This window comes from Filicampus tigris, chromosome 11 (assembly GCF_054856515.1).
Source record: "Filicampus tigris isolate MCC_2025a chromosome 11, RoL_Ftig_1.0, whole genome shotgun sequence".
NCBI classification, from domain to species: domain Eukaryota; kingdom Metazoa; phylum Chordata; class Actinopteri; order Syngnathiformes; family Syngnathidae; genus Filicampus; species Filicampus tigris.
The window spans coordinates 24,354,607-24,371,630 of record NC_141227.1 but is presented as its reverse complement, the minus strand read 5'-3'; the positions used below and the strand labels follow the sequence as shown (position 1 = coordinate 24,371,630).

General features: G+C 49.0%; 1 protein-coding gene across 1 annotated transcript in view; it reads right to left on the bottom strand.

Moving 5' to 3' along the window:
• Positions 1 to 13: 13 nt before the first annotated feature.
• epas1b (endothelial PAS domain protein 1b) overlaps positions 14 to 17,024 on the bottom strand; it is a 28,001-nt gene continuing 10,990 nt past the window's right edge. Inside the window, exons 3-16 of the mRNA XM_086045940.1 lie at positions 16,520 to 16,656; positions 14,956 to 15,043; positions 13,497 to 13,615; positions 12,628 to 12,836; positions 11,034 to 11,140; positions 10,317 to 10,464; positions 9,692 to 9,900; positions 8,514 to 8,716; positions 8,324 to 8,434; positions 7,372 to 7,907; positions 7,018 to 7,096; positions 6,529 to 6,604; positions 6,367 to 6,447; positions 14 to 5,761 (exon numbers count right to left, since the gene is read on the bottom strand). Of these exons, the coding sequence (XP_085902066.1) occupies positions 5,610 to 5,761; positions 6,367 to 6,447; positions 6,529 to 6,604; positions 7,018 to 7,096; positions 7,372 to 7,907; positions 8,324 to 8,434; positions 8,514 to 8,716; positions 9,692 to 9,900; positions 10,317 to 10,464; positions 11,034 to 11,140; positions 12,628 to 12,836; positions 13,497 to 13,615; positions 14,956 to 15,043; positions 16,520 to 16,656 (2,255 nt within the window). The 3' untranslated portion in view covers positions 14 to 5,609. The remainder of the gene's footprint in view (positions 5,762 to 6,366; positions 6,448 to 6,528; positions 6,605 to 7,017; positions 7,097 to 7,371; positions 7,908 to 8,323; positions 8,435 to 8,513; positions 8,717 to 9,691; positions 9,901 to 10,316; positions 10,465 to 11,033; positions 11,141 to 12,627; positions 12,837 to 13,496; positions 13,616 to 14,955; positions 15,044 to 16,519; positions 16,657 to 17,024) is intronic.

Below are 17,024 nucleotides of genomic sequence, written 5' to 3'. Positions count from 1 at the left end.
ACAAGACAGCCAGTCAGGTCAATAATATGCTTTAATAAGATATCAGTGCAGAAAAGAAACTTTTGCGCAGGTTCAATTCCCCATAATAACAAAGGCAGTAGATGTATCATATAATAGTAGAAGATCAGTCGGGTTTTGGAGCATATACAAAAGCAGAATGGGCTCAGCGAACTCAATAATAGGAGAAGTTCAACGTGGATCCCAGAGTGAAAAAACAAAACCCTGTTTCTCGACACAAAAGGCACAACATGCTGATATCGTCTCCCCAAGCCCGAACGTTCCGGAACCTTCGGAACGGCAACGGGACGGGGGCGGGGTGCCGTCCAGGAGCACCTCCGAGTTAAACCGACTTCTGGTGCCAAACACGACAGACGACGTCCATCGTTCACGACGTTAGCATCGGTTCCACTAGCCTTAGCGTTCTCAACGTCCCTCACGGGACCAACGAGGAGAAACTTTTCAACGCGGCGAGCGGAACCGCAGCCGACGTCGCAACGACGCCAAGTCCTGCATTGCCGCCACTTGCGTTCACCAACTTTTCCCACATACGTTCGGCCGTGGCTAACTAGCGCTATGTCCAATCATTCGATCCGTGGCCGTGTTGTTTACAACATTTTGAAAAGGGGGAAAAAAAACATCCCATTGACCCCTTGGAGCGCTTCGTCTTCAGTACGATCAAGTTTGACTTGGACGGACAAGACCTTTGACTGGCAATCCCCCCCGACCTCCCCTTACTACTGTCACCAGGGGGTTCTAGTGGGGGCTACGAGGGTTCCAAGTGGGGCCAAGTGAGTCTTTTGGCCTAATGTCGGTTCTTGCAGCAACTGTTTGGTTTTTGCAGAGGTCCGTTTTCAAAAGGACTCTGTGGTGCTCTGATGGAGTCAAAATGGGGAATGTTCTCATTGGGCCTAGATGTGTCTTTTGCCACTATGTGGCTTCTACTGGGACCTGCAAGGGTCCAAGCGGGGTGGGCTTCGGAGACTTCACGGCTCGAGAACAAGTGGCATCTATCAAGATTGTAGAACTGACGGATGAAGCGGTCGTTCGAGAAGGGTCTGACTTCCATGCGGTCGGAGACGGCATTTTGGTTACTAAGACAGCTTCTAGAAAGCACAATCAGACATTTACTGGAGTCAGAGCTGGTTCTTTGAGGGGTCTCCAAGGTTCTGAGTGGAGTCAAAAGTGGTCATTTTGGATAAAGTTGCGGAATCAGTCCTAGAAGGGACTCTGGCTACTCGCAGAGAGTGGGCCACTCTGGGTCTTTTGGTGCTCTGTGGGTTCTAGAGGGGGTTATTTTGGTTGTAATGGGGAGTCAGAATCGACATTTTTGGTTACTATGCAGGTTCTAGAAAGGACGCAAGGGTCTAAACCCGAATCAGAACTAGTTGTAATGGGGCCTCAATAAAGTAAAGTAAAGGGGTCAGAGTCTGTCTTTTGGAACAACTTGGGTTGTAGTTGACTGTCTTTGTTTTAATGGGCTCATAGTTGGTTCTCGAGCGGGACTTTGGGAGTTCCGGTGCAGTACGCATACGTGTTGGGAGTGAAGTTGAAGCGGGTCTTTTGTGACTTTGTGTGTTCTGTGTGTTTGGTGACCGTCTGGGTTTTAGTTGGGTCAAAACAGGTTCCAGTTGGGGGTCAGTACGGTTGTTTTGACTATGTGTTGCTGTTTTGAAACTAGAGAGGGTGGGGGGGCAAGCCTTGTATATATGGGGATGATTGACGTTGTACAGCACAAGGGGGTCTTTGTGGGTCACAGTCTTTGGATATGCGGGCTCTACAAGGATTCTGGTCGCGTCAGAAGTGGGTTCTAATCGAGGCTCTAGTGGAGTCCAATTGTCAGGGTGTCAAATTAGGTGGGACCCATCAATCAATCAATTCAGTTGAACGAATTCAAGACAGGTTGGCGTCGGGATTATGGGACTACCTAGCGTATGTGGGTGGAATTCTTTTCTCAATAGAAGGCACAAAGTGAAGGACTGGGCAAGACTAAGGCACATTTTGGGGGAACTAAATGAAGCTTCCGGAAAATATCAGCATGATGTGACGACGCAAGGAGCAATTATGCTTTTCAAACTATGGATACAAATTCAAATACAAATACAAATTGAATGCAGCGTGTCGGTTAGATGCAGATGTCGACGCGGACGTACGGAGCCAAGCGCTCCCTCCCGCCCGTCCGCCCGCCCGCGTCGCATCGCACGCTCGCCCCGATCCGAGCGACAACGCCGCACGGCTGCTGTACAATGTCAAAAATGCTACATATTGGAAAAGTGAAAACATCATGACAGCTTTTTCTACTCGGACGTTCTTAAAGCACAAACAAGGAGGAGGAAGAGGAAGGGGACGAGGACGAGGAAGAGTACTGGCCAGCCAAGTGGAGCGCCTCCAAACCAAGACGGCGAGGACCGCGTACCAGGACGCATCGACGCAACGAGTCCACCGTCAACGTTCCAAGTGTGCGACGTGCACGTGTGCAAAGCTCTACGGGTCAAAAGGTGGTCACCGCAACACAACGATTACCTCCAAAAAAACAAAAAAAAAAAAGAATATGGAAACATGAAGCGAAAAGGACGACATCAGGCACATTAGTGACATCATTTGGCCAAAGGTGAAAGAGCAAAATAGTCAAAAGTCAGCTGCGATATACATAAATAGATTGCACATAAGTTTCAAAGGAGAAAGGCAACTTTTGATTGGGGGTGGCAAGGAGAGTCTACGTTAAAGAGCCCCCCCCCCAAAAAAAAAACAAAAAAACAATACTAAAGCAGAGGAACACCGAGCGACCTCTTTGTCCAATGGTGCTGGTCGGGTCCTTTGCCATGATTGGCACAGATTACACTCAATTACCCACCCCCAAAACAAATCACCACCTTCGCTCCCACAACACTCTGACCACGGAGGATTAGGGCCACATTGAACAGCAACGACAACAACAAAAAGGATTACGAGGGGAAAAGTCCAAATATCAAGTCGAGAAAAACACAAGCATTTTACGAGTCTGAGAACGATGAGGGGGGGGAAAAAAAAAAAAAGGAAAGAAATTCAACAAGATCAGAATCCTGAGATCATGAAAATAAAGTCATGGCGTTATGAGAAAAAAAAAAAACAACAACCCTGAATTTAACGAGATCATGGTTATATTATTAGCAGAACGATTTGGTCATTTGGTCATGGACTCAAGCCAAAATATGATCCAGTTGGAATTTTACAAGGGAAAAAAAAAAGGGATTAAAAAAAAAAATCCTGAGGATATAAAATTGTACATGATTACAGTTGCATATATGCAATATTGTATATAATGTATATTGCAATATTACAAGAATAAAGTCCAAATATGACTAAAGTGGTCAGTTTATGACAAAATGCAGTCGGATTCGATGAGAATAAAGTGGTAATCTTGGCCGCTACCAAAAGAAAGGCGCAATTTGCATCCAATAGAGTCCATGAGAGAAAACAAACTGGCATGTAAAAAAAAAACAACCTAAACTTAAATTACTGCTACACTAAACTTTCAGTCAGTTTAAATTGTTGAATTTTACAATGGGGGAAAAAAAAAAAAAAATCGCAATATTACACAAAAGTAAATGTTTATGAGAAAGAAAAATGCTAAATTGTACAAGACTCAAATCTTAGAAATATGAATCGATACTTTTCCAGGATCAAAGTTGTAATCACACGAGAATAAAGTGACTATGATCCACCCGTAGCGTCTAATTTTAGGAGATTAAAAAATGATGCCATCTTCCAACAGTAATGTTGTAACAGTAAAAAAATAATAAAAACGTTACATTCGTTAAAAAGTGGCATTTTTTTCCGACAAAGTTGTAATTTGACTAGATTATAGTCATAACTTTACAATACTGAAATTGCAATTATGAGACAAATACCTCGCATTTTGACAAAAACAAAGACGTCATTTTACTTGAGTGCAACACGTGTCCAGGAAGTGGACATTTGACAACAATCAAGCCTTAATTATAAATTTTTACTGTCAGCAGAAAATAAGTTTTGCCTGTGGGGGGGGGGAATCCATTTTAGAATAAAATTCTAAGAGGACAATCAGCATGAGAATAAGGTGCTACAGACCAAAAAATAGCAAAAAAGACAAAATTCTAATACTACAGTGCTCATTTTGAAGAAGAAAGAAAGAAAGAAAACAGTCATAATTGTATTCCTATTGAAAGATGACTTATTTGGTGCAAATCCAAATAACAATACAATCATTTTCACAAACACACGAGATTTTTCCTCCTTCTCAGCACCGTTTCACGCAATGGTACGATATTTTTTGTCCCTTTCAATGTGGCTGTAATCCTCCTGTGGTGACTAACGCGAGCCAAGCTTTGGCCTCACCACCACTGAGAATTGCACAACCAAAAGTGTTCGGGAAAGGACGCAAGATCGCAACAGCCGACAAAGTCCAACAAGATGAGCGCAGCAGAGCAAACTGTGACGATGCCGATCGCATGATTGCATGACGCTTTTGTTTTTTACAATTAGTTTGTGGATTCTTTGTCGGACTGGCTAGCAGCCCATATTTGTGTGTTTTTTTTTTTTTTTAAACAGCAGTTATCAGAGAAGCTCTGCGTGACATCGCGAGGGGGGAGCCCCCCCCCCGCATATTTTTCAGAACGTTTACGACAAACATTTTCATGTACGAAATGAGCACTTTGACGACGTTCTACTTTCACTGTTGAAAAAAAAGCTCTCTTTGGGATGCTAAATTGTAATAGACGTGCAACGATGAATTCTCAAACTTTGGAGACCTTGTTCGAACCTAAAATGATCCAAATTGTTGCAACGTCAGTAAATCTTCTCCGATTTCTGCAGTCCTCCGTGACAGAAGACTGATTATCTTTGTGTTTCATCAAAACATGACATTTGCAAACATTTTGGCTGATTTTCTCATGAACATTACACACCAAACCAGCAACTGATTCCCAATCAATTGTTGTATGTGCATTTTTTGCACTCCTCCTTCGAAATAATGTCCTGGTTTTGAATAAAGGCTTGGAAATGAAAATGTTTGTAAAAATCCAATTCATTGCTGAATTGAAAACACAAACAAACAAACAATCGACACTTTCATCGATTATTCAAATAATTTTTAGTTGCAGCCCGAGAATAAAGCGTTTTTTTGTTGTTGTTTTTTTTTCTTTCCCGTCGGCATTTTGGCTCAATTTGTGTTCAAAATGGTCCAAATGCGGTTCTTGAGACCCACAAAAAGTTTGGAGCGCAAATATTTTCTCGAGCTGGTCTTGCGGGACCATTTCTTTTTCCATTGAAATTTTGGCTCAGGTTTTTTTGTACAAAATGGTCCAAAAACGCGTGCGTCTGTTTGTGTGTGTGCGTGGGTGTGTGTGTGTGTGTGTGTGGGTGTGTGTGTGTGTGTGTGTGTGTGTGTGTGTCATTAGCATTATCCCCGTATCGAGTGTGGCCAGGGCGGGCTTTAAGTCCAGGAACAATGACGGACGGAATGGCTAAAGGCAGCTTTTTGTGCACGTGTGACTCCGGCTAGAACAAAAAGGTCCCGGCCCGACCCGACAACTAAACAAGGCCGACTGTGCTCAAGAGTTAGCTTAGCACGGAGGCTACGCGCTGGCCTGGTTCTAGGTGGCCTGGTCCAAGGCCCGCAGCAGGTCGCAGCCTTGGAGGAGGTGCAGGTTGCCCTGCAGCGGCACGTTGACCTCGCAGTCGTAGCGGGTCAACTCGGGCAGGAAGGCGCGCTCGGCCCACGGGCCCAGCAAGCGGCTGGCCACACCTGCAACGCACGCACAATTTGGCGTTATGGGAATGGAGCAAACGGGGAACCGCAATTCACAGCACGCTTGGAGGAAAACTTACATATGGTTCACGTCGACATGTTTTATTACCATTAGTATTATTATTCTAAAAAAACCTGATATTAATAATGAATTGTGAGAAAGTTCTCGTAATATAAGCTCCCCTTTATTTTTTACCAATATTTGTCTACAATGTTATGTTTAAAAAGTACATTTATAATGAAGTATATGATACAAGCCATTTTGAATTTTTATGCGATATATTAACATGAAAGGCTCAAAGAACAAAAGCCCATTTTAAAATGTATTTTATGGATGAACATGCTTTTTAGACTTTAGCTCTTTGTTTTTGAAAATGTCTGATTCCTTGTTATACTTGGCATCAGAATCAGACATTATTGTGCGTTCCTGCTCGGTTTCTGAATAATCTGTTCTGGAATGCACATCTAAATCTGTGACCTTACTTCAAAAATCAACAAAGAAAAAAAGCCCCAAGACAACGCTGCCGACTCTGGCTACTGAGCAGCGTCATTGCCGTCGCGTCTTTTTGGGGGCGGGGCCAGCGCGCGAGCCAGCGGCTCACCTGCCACGTCGCCGGGATACCCCGACTTCCTGTGTTGCTGCACAATGTTCAAAGCCGGCAACATCCTGGCCGGCTGGAGCTCTGCAGGACAAAACAGCGTGGCGTTTTCTTCAGGCGCGCCACCGGAATTTTCATCTCAACTTTTCGGCACAAGAGTCGTACCGGGCGCCGATGCGGAGCCGCCTCCCACGTCGCCCCTCATCTTCTTCCAGATGCTTTCTGACGTCTTGACTTCGCCCTGCTCAACACAAATGACAAAAACTCAACGCGCACGGACAACAATATTGGGACGCTTTCCCAACAAACTTTTTTGCCCCGGATTTCACACATCTGCTCGGTGTTGGCACCCCTCCCAAAAACTACAAATACAAATCTTCATTTGACGCTGCTTTTGGACGTTATTTCCAATAAGATAGCACCTTTTGTCAACATTTATGGCTGTCTGGAGGGGTTTCATCGGATTCACGTTATTTCTTACAGGAATCATTGCTTTGGCTTGGATACGATTCAGTTTTAGTCAAGCCCAAAAACGGTTTGCCTCGTGTTAAAATCACACGATTGGTCAGCAACACTTAATCGATGGAATAATTGACGGAGGAATTGGTGCCAGGCGAAACGAAGGAGCATCTTGAGCATGCCGACGTCACTCACCGACATCTGACTGAAGGTGCGCTTGATGTTGCTGGCTGGACTCACGTCTCGGAAATTGTGGGCAAACTCCTCGAAGCACCTACACACACGCACGCACGCACGCACGCACACACACGTTGCATTTCTCTCCGATGTTGCTGAATGAGGCTTCTTAACTCTGACATCAGGAGTGCCCGACCAGAAGATCGTGGTCAGAAGAAAGACGAAAAAGTCTCTGTCTTTTGGCGCGTGCTATTATGATAGATTTTGCACTCTTATCAGTCAAACACCTCAGCTCGCACACATTTTCTGTCCACGATGGGTCAACGTTGCCTAGCCTAGCCCGCGCGTCAAAGTGTGAAGCCGCGTTGTCACCTTTCTTTGTGCATCTGGTGCAGCAGGTTCCGTTGGCAGAAGGGCCGGCGCTCGGCCGCCGCCGCCGCCGCCGCCGCGCTCCCCGGGTAGGCCGCTTGTTGCCCGTACGTCAGCAGAGGGTCCGGGGGCCACTGCAGGTTCTGAATGCCCCCCATGGAAGACAGAGGGGTGCTGGCGGGGGCTCGGTAGGGCGGGTTCTGCACGCGCCCCGTCACGTAGGCCCTGGCCCTGGGGTCCAGAGCCCCCTGGCCCGGGGCCCGCTCCCGGCCCGGAGCCCAGGCGGGGGCGGCCAGCCGACGGTAGCCGCCTCGCTGCCGGGGGGGCGGGGAGAGGGGCTGGAAGAGGCTGGCGATGTTGCTGAAGCTCTGCTGCTGGGAGGGAGGGAGAGCGCCGCCGGCCTCACGACCGTGGCCCCCGGCGGCCCCGCCCCCGTCCAGAGGCTCGGCGTCGGGGATGATGGGATTGAGCTGGAAGTCCTCTTCGTCCATGGGGATGTACGGCGCCAGCGTCTCCAGGTCAAAGTCGCTCAAGTCCCGCTGAAAGAACACCGAGCCAACGCAAGCAGGTCAAAGGAATGCCCCGCAACGTTGCGGCACATCATCATCGTCACCTCCAAATATTTCACAACCGCTGTGGCCACGGTTTCCCTTGACAAAAAGTTACTCGGTCGCTCAAGCGGAGCACTTGGAATGGCCGGGGCGGTCCAGCGCAAAGCTTTGGGCTTTGTCGTACCATCTGCAGGACGCGGGAGGCCAAATGTACAACTTTGAAAGAGACTTTGAAAACGGAACACCTCTCCTTCATGAAATGTGGCAACATGACAAGTAGTTGGGGATAGCTTAGGACATTTTGGATTGACAACACGAGAGACATTTTCAAGTCCAAGAACTCTTTGGAGGAGGCCTCTTTCTCGTTCCCCTCCGTGACCTCCGCCAGGGAGGACGACACCCACCTCGGTGTCGGCGGGACTGTCACCCTCCGTGTCCAGAGCAAAGAGCCTCTCGGTTAGCTCCACCTTCAGGTCTCCGTCGCTAGCGCCGCGGTAGTCGCCGGGGCTGCTGGGCTGAGGACGGGCAAAGTCCAGGCACACGTTTGTTCAGGGGCCGGCCTGCCGCGGGGGCTGCGCCGCGCTGCGCTCTCACCGTGGAGCAGCCGCTCAGACTGGGGGTGGCGCTGCAGGGCGGCGGCTTCCCTTGCGCTGTGTTAGCCGCGTCGCCGGCCGGCGGGAGCGGGGTGCTTCCGAGGGTCTCGCCGGCCCAGGGCGGCGTCGCCGGGGCGGCCAAGGAGGCCGCGGCGCGCTGAGCGTACGCCGGGTGCGGGGGCGGCTCGTCGAAATGCGGACGGCCTGCCGGAGGAAATCGGCGGCCGCCGTCAAATGGAACTCCAATGAAAACAATATTGTACAAAATCCAATCTTTTTTTGTACAAGGGAGACAAACTAAACTCTTTGAAAGATCATTTGCAGAAAATGTAACACCTCAACTTCCTTACAACTCATTCGATCCCAAAGACATTTTTTGGGGGGGTCTTTTCACAGTCCAGCCATTCAATCCCAGGAACATATTAGCATTTTATGGTAAAAGAGGCTCTGAAAATGTCTGGCAGTGAATGAGTTAAGCGTGACCACTAACAGTTGGCCACACTTTTGACTTGCTGTAACTTTTTAAGACGAAAGCTCACTTGCTGAAAATTCGACACCTGACCTTCGTTAACTGTGACAACGACTCACTGCTGATGTCTTACGGAATTAGCAGATACGATTTCGATTTGGTTGAAGGAAGCCTCGGCGATAACTAAAAATGAAGACCTCATTTTAGTAAATATAAACACTAAAAGAAAACTAAAACATGTCTTTGCCTATGCTATGGGGTGAAAGGAGACAAATTCAAGACAGCTTGCAGAAAATTGAACGCCTGGCCTTCACCGAATGTGACCACTTACAAAATTAGCAAACAATATCGGAAGCCGCATTGAAATATTTTATGAAACTTTCAAGGTCACTTCTTTAAAAAGGTAAGAGCCGCCTTCCGGAAATAGAAACACTGTGATCAGGCTCGATTTTTCTGTTTGTATTTATGAATCGAAGGACGCCACAGTCTAACGGTGTAAGGCCGCACTTTTGAGGTGACGTGCTACGTAAAAGAAATGCAGCACGCTTGCAATAGAAGCTTTGATGACCATTTCAAGGCCTTTTAGATCCAAATTTAGACTGCGCCATCATAAAAGACAACCACCAGCCGCGGGACTCATTTTGATGCCATACAAAATACGTCGGAAGCAGTTGGTGGATTAGATTCGGTGGAGAAGAAAAAAGTCGGACCAAAATCCAGGCTGATGATGGTGTCTCCGGGCGTGGGCGCCAGCCGGGCCAGCTCCTCGGGTTCCTCTTTGAGCTTGCTAAAGAGCTCCTCGTCGCAGCCGCCGCCGCCGCCGCCGCCCTCCCCGGCAAAGAAGCCGCCGGCCTGCCGTGGCTTGAACAGCGACTCGGTTTGCTCCAGGGAGAAGACGGTGCTCTTTTCCTCAATGTCACTGCGCATACGGAGAGAGACCGGCTTCACTAAAAAAAAAAAATAAAATCACTAGATCGCTGTTTTTCGATAACGGACCTATATAGTTCCATTAAAAAGTCATTCCCCACTCTCATCTCCAACACTTGGCTTTTACATGGTGGACTATCGTTGATTCTAAGGCTGAAAACAATTCATAGAAAGGGACACCACACGGCTGACTCATCAGTCGATAATCCACCTTGCGAAACTTAAAATGGTCTCAAATCTCGGAATTTCTGCCTCTCGCCAATACAAAATGAGGGATGCGACTAACTAACACGTTATCGTCGATGATTTTTCCCATGAATCTATGAACAGAACGACAACAAAAGATCATCTCCGTCCCTTTCTTCCAAAACGGGCCTTTCTTCACGAGGAGCCGCGTGGCCGCCTTGCCTGAGCACGTAGTTGACGCAGACGATGCACTGCGGCTGCGAGTTGCGGCCGTTGTAGATGACCGTGCCTTGCGTCTCCACCCACACGAAGCCGCCGCGCTTCGCCAGCATCCGGTACTGGCCGCTCACCGCCTGACCTTTGCTGCACACTGGGGGAGACAAAAGGTTTGGGTCGGGTGCCGTCCGAGCGCCGAGATGACACGTGAAGCGGGCGCCACGGGAGCCGGTGGTTAAGTGCAAGTGACGCTCGACCGCTGACTTTGCAGGCCTGCGGGGAATCCCCGCCGTAGCGCAGTTTGGACCAGCTGGCGCTTTTGACCCTATTGGCTCGCTCTTATGCCCCCCCCCACGCGGGAACGGAGAGCCTCCGAACCTCCGATGCACTTTTCAGGAAATGCAAACTTCCCTTTTGGAGAACTTTTGCAGTGCATTCGTTTGTGACATTTGACAGGGAAATTGTTAGTCAACTTGTGTTGAGAAAGCTCATTTGGGCCGCGGCGCTGATCTTCGCCTCTCGGGCGCTCCGGGATGAGCAGGATGTTGGACAACGTCCACGAGCGCCACATTTCTTGCACTCTTCACTTGTGGCGTGGGAAGGGAGCAGCCTTGAGAGGACGCCGGGTCGTTGACACGGCGGCGGGATGACGATGACGAGGATGAAGGCTGTGTGTTGCTCGAGCGTGCGACCGTGTGTGTTGCTTTTGTGCGTGCGTCTTACAGTTGTGGTGGCTCTTGGTGACGCTGTCCCCGTCCAGAGCGTGATAGAAGTCGTAGACCGAACGTCCCAGCAGATCGTCGGGAGTGTAGCCAATCAACTCTGTCACCCTGGAACACACACACACACACGCGCATCCAAATCATAATAAACAACATTCTTAATGATTCACTCCAAAAAAAAAAAAAAAGAAACATGAGGAGAAAGTAAAAGAATTCACTAAATGAATCATCAAAACTAAATGCCCTCCCCAAATAAGTGCCGTCTGGCAAAAGCAATTTTTGCAACTTATTCTCCAATATTTGCTGAAAAAAACCCCGAACCTATTTGCTCAATTTGTGTCCACAACTTGAAGCAAGTTGAGGCGCTTCAGTTTGACATAAAGAGTCATCTTGTGGCATCTATAGTCAATTCCGAACCCCCTTTAGGGGAGGCCTCAGTTACTTGCAGCTTGACACTGTGGCTAGACAAAACAGCAGCACCTAACCAGGCACGTCGACAGGAAAAATCAGGCAGACATCTGAGCGGCAAGTCAAACAATGCCGTGTTGTGCACTTGAGAAAAAATAAACACCTCTCTTCCCCAAATCAATACTTTGAGTGAGCAACCGCAAACGTTGTTTGCCAATATATTCGCAATCGTCAAATGGGAGGAGCCAAGTCACGCCCGAACGTTGGCCGCTGGCTTTGCGTTCGGCAAGTCCGTCGCCCTCCGGTGGCCGCTCTGTGCACCGCATCGCGGCTGCTGCCTTGCTTGCCCATGACGCGCCACTTTTGGTCAGGAAGCACTTTTCACCAAGTGACACCACCTTTTGTGTGTGCGCGGGCGCGCGCGCGTCTCCTCTCTCAAGCGCCAGCACCTTCAATAAGCTCATTCACTTAATTGGATGCAGGATTTGGGACACTATCAACCCCCAAAAATGTGTCTGAAAAGAAAAATGGGCCCTTGTTTGTAGTGGAGTCACGCATACACAGGCACACGCACACGCAAACACACACACAGACGCGCACTCTCGCCCACAAGAAACCTTTGTCCTGCGTGAGCAACTTGAAAAGATTAGAAGCTTGTGTAACTCCAATCAGTGTGTGTGCGCGCGCGCGCGCGCGCGTGCTTCTTCTTGCGCCAGCAATGACAGAGCGCAAAAAAGGAGAGCAGCCTCCAGGTAACAGCGACCGCAACACCGTTGCCGTGGAAACGTAACAACAAGGTTGATGCGCAAAATAAGCGCCGATAAATGAGAAACGCCTTGCCAATGTGCGGCGTACGTTCCCGTCCGCTCTGCCCGATCCGCCAATCCACTTCCTAACTTGTCGAGCCTCCCGCAAATAAACGCCTCACGGTCACTTTGCGCCGGTGTCTACTTCCATGACTATGTTGCACTCAAGTATTCTCAACGTATTTTAAAATCCACTCTGACCTTTACAACACGCTGAGATGAATTGACGCCTCCCTGGATAAATAAACACCTCGTGCAGTTTGGCTTCGGGTTTAAACTTTAATGTCGCTCTCGAACTTGCTGAGAAGAATTGACGCCTCCCGCCGCAACCCCAAACAAATAAAGGGCCACAAAAGCAACGGAAGAGGTGATTTCCGGCACCTGTCGTCGCAGTAGGTGAACTTCATGTCCATGCTGTGCCGGCTGAGGAAGGTCCTGCTGTCCAGCGGCGCCTGGACGCCGGCGGCCGGGTGCGGGACGGGCTGGCACATGAGGACGGTGCAGGCCAGCGGCGGCGGCGGCGGCGACGACGGGAAGCCGCACGCCGGCGGGCCCGCGTACATCTTCAGCTGGCCCGTGCAGTGCAGCACCTGCCGCCCACAACAACAACAACAACAAAAAGCACGCTTGACTGATCGAATCGCCTCGCCTCGCCTCGCGGGCCATTTCATTTTGCTCCCCCCGTTTTGGAAAGGCGGCCATTCGACCGAGCGCTTTTATGGCGGCGGGCGGGTTTCGACTTCCCGTCGGCTCGATTGCACCGGACTCTGCTTTTTGCCAACTTTGCTGGTCTGCTCTGATCGAGTCATGCATGGATGAAAATCCCATTGGACGATTATGTGAATGACTTTGACTTGAGTAAGTTTCTCTTTTTTCTCCCTTCTGTTGCTTTTCTCTCAGCTGCGTTTTGTGAGCAACAGATTCCATTTGGATCTGGTGTGGTGCATTTCGCTGCGGTTTTCGGGTTGCTAAGAGACATCATCTGCTTTTCTTCTGCCGTGTTTCTACTTTCCGTGTTTCTTGGGCAGCTTTTGGGGAAGTCCGGATCTTCTTTTGTCCGTTTGCGTGACGTTGACTCCTTTTATTTTGCTAGGACTCCACTTCCGGTGCACGCCGGCGCGACGCAAGACTCGGCTGGCGGGATCCGGCACGTTTGGGTGATTTTGCATCGACTTTATTTTGGAGGAATTATTGGTCGGTTGAGAAGTATTCGTCACGTGCGACGTGGACCCGGCCGTTGCGCGCCTCACCTTCCAGCTGGCCGACTTGAGGTTGACGGTGCGCCCCCTGTTGGTCACCGTGCACTTCATCCGCATGAAGAAATCCCGCTCGGCGCTCTGCTCTTTGCTCTTCTTCCCGAAGCCGCTGCCTGGGGGGGAAACAAACGGAAAGAAAATTCAAACGATGGAACGCGTCACATGACATGAAAACATCTCTTGCTTGCCTTCTGCTTGTCTATGAATTATTTTGAATTATTTCTATTGTTGAGAGCTGCTTGACGTTGCCTTGGAATGAAACCTCGGATTGTTGTTCCAAAAATGTCATTTCAATTCCAATCGATCTCTTTCAAATGATGATAAAACAAATCATCTCACATTATTTGCTTGATGTGGATTTAATAAGAGCAAAAAAAGACAATCGACGAGAAAACCAGCAGGAGGCAGAGGGACTCATGGCGATCGGGCACAAACCAAAGTGCACGGTTGTCATCTTCCTGCACTTTGTTACTTTTTTGTAACGTGCGTCCTCCCTCAGCAACATTTTAGAACGCCCTCAAGCGTTGCGTGTGTGTGTGTGTGAGAGCAGAGAAAAAAAAAAGTATGAAAGAAACCAGATTGCTCCGCTTGCGCCGCTGATAAGTCTTATCGACGGACGGCATGCGTGCAATGTCGTGTGTGTGTTGCTTTCTTTCCCAGTCGCTCACGTGCGCGCGCGCACACACGCACCGGCCCTCCGCCGTCGACGCGACCTCTGAGCCGGCGTTCGCATGTCGCTCTCATGAGATAGAAGCTTACGTAACTGCCGCGAGCTTGACTTTCGACCCACAAGCACATTTGAGTTGCCGCGCAATACGCTGACCAGCAAATATGTGTGCCGCTTTTGCCTTGACGCGCCACCGTGGATTTGACATCGAGCCATTCGCCGTTGCCCGCATGGGAGGGGCCAGTGTTTGGGGATCGGCTACGCTCGTTTGGCGGCTTGGGGATGAAGCGCTGCCTCCATGAGGGAAAACACTACCTTGAAATTTGCACGGGCGCTCACTTTCCGGCGGGTCCTAAACTCACATGAAAATTGGGAGGGTTGTGTCGGTCGGGGAACTTCAAACCGCGCCAAACACATCCCGCCTGTGATAAGATGACCGAGCGAAAGCGTAACTGCACGCGTTTCACTCCGGGGACGAACAGCTCCTCCTTACAGCGATCCAGTTTGACCAAAAGTAGGCCGACCAAACTATTATTGTCTGGAAACCCCCCCCAAAACAAAGCCATCCACACGTGGCGACATAAAGCTGCACGGCTCCCGCACAGTCAAAGAAGGGGCGGCGTTTTTTTCTGGCCTACGCCGCAAGCCCGGCGAGGAGAAGCGCCGCGCCAAACGGATGCCCGGATGAACGGCGCTCGACCGGCCGCGTTCGACAACAAGCACTCAAAGCAGCCACGTCGGCTGCGCGCGAAGCAAGACGGCAGGAAGCGGGGCTGTCACGCTCACTGGCTGTCTTGAGGCTGAGGTTCTCCCTGATCTCGTCGTGGTCGCACGGGTGCGTGAAGTCGAAGATGCTTTGGCCAGTCAGCTCCACCTGACAAGCACAAAGGGAAATCGAGTTCAACAACTTCATCCAATTGGAGCGCTAACGGCATCGGCGCTGTATTCATTTCATTGGCAGAGATGTTCCAAAGATGTTTATTCTAGCGGCTTGGTGTCTTTTGAGTTTCTTTTGTTTTTCTTCCGGTCCTTCCACGTCACTCAAGCTGAACTCCATTGGCGATTGAAGGGGGCCTGTTGTTGCAATACACCAGAGGGAACTGTGATGTCAAGTGCCACCAGGATGTAGCAGCCATTTTGCATTCATGTCAGCAGACAGCAAAGAAGTTGCCTTGCTCGTGAGCAATCGGTCATACTTGAATGTCTACGATTGTATAAAAAAAGCTCAAACTCGTAGAACTCAAACGGTTGCTACCAAAAGGTTTGTCGTTCGCATTTTGCTTCCCGTTATGCAAGAAGCGCCTTTGGGCGGCCGCCGCCGCCGCGAGTGCACCGGGCTCCCAATTGGCCTCAAATTTGAAATCATCGTCGTGGCTTTCAAACTAGGACGTCAAGCATGGCTGGTTCAGCATCAAAACAAGGGGGCGTCAAAAACGATGTGCAAAGTGAAAAGCTGTAAAAAAAACAAACCCTCAAAACAACCTCAAAATAAACCAAATGATAGCTGGTTGCTATGGCTACATGAAAAGACCAGCTAGCGCTGACAAACGCAAAAGTGGTTTGTTGACGACGACGACGACGACGACGATTGCTCTGCTCTGCTCTTAAAAGTCACGACAACAAAGCTGCTAATCGGTCTGCTGTTAAGACCAAATGCGATTATTTACGCAACTAGACTTTTAAGATACACGTAAACGCGTTAGGATACGAGCCAAATCAAATTTACTGGCTCAACACGCGTGGATAACACAATTAGAAATTTTCATTTATTTTTTTGGGGGGGTAAACAGATCACAGAACGGAGGGAAACCTTCTGCACATGCTCACGTGGAGATGGAATTCGGAAATTCACAAAATAGGTTTTAACACACATTTAAGGATGTAATCAATCAAAGGCAAAGAATACTGTACAAGGTCTTGCGCAAATAAGAAATATGAAGAATATAGATTTCAGAACTAACAGATACACAGTTTGATTAAGCCCTCTGATTATCTTCAGTGTTGGCATCAAAAGAAGAACAAAAGAAGCCTTTTTATTCTTGAGCTTTCTTAATTAATAATATTATTCATAATATTATAAGACTGAAGAAATACAAAAATGAAAAAGTAGTTCCTCAAGTCGTGCCAAACAACACGAGAACCAAAAGAACGACAACACATCAATTCACATTTTTGGGAATCTATACACTATTAGCATTCATTTAATAATATTTTCATGTATTGTCATTTTCATGTCTCATCAAAGTTTGTATTTTATTTGATTTTTGGGGGCATTTTTAAGTAAAGCTTAATGGTGGCCCCCTCTGCTAGCGAGATTTCCACTTAACGGCGCATGACTGTGCGTGCGTACCTGCGTGAGGCCCATGAACTTGTTGATGTTCTCGGACAGGAAGATCATGTCGCCGTCCGACGTTACCACGGTGACGAAGCCCTCCAGAGACTTGAGGTACAAGCTGCTCATCTGCTCGTCATCGCTGCCATTGCAGCCTGAGGGCACACACACACACACACGCGCGTTCTGTGTGCACATGCTACGGTGCGCTTCTCCGGCTCGGATCCAAACAAACGAGCACAGACGTCTCCGACGCCTGCGGCTCCGCCCACCCGCACTGTTTGAACGTTTAGGGCGCTCAAGTGTGAACACTTTCCATCCGCACACAACACCATTAAGGCCACTTTTTCAATCCTTCTCGCGCTCGTCGCCAACTTTGCCCAGCGGAGGTCGCTACGATTGCGCCACTTTGGTGCCACTTTGGCGCCACTTTGGCGACCCTTGAGCGCCAAAACGACGCATCGGATGGGCCGCTTGCTTCTCACAATGTTCACGTCCGCTACGGATGCACTTGCGAGCTTCA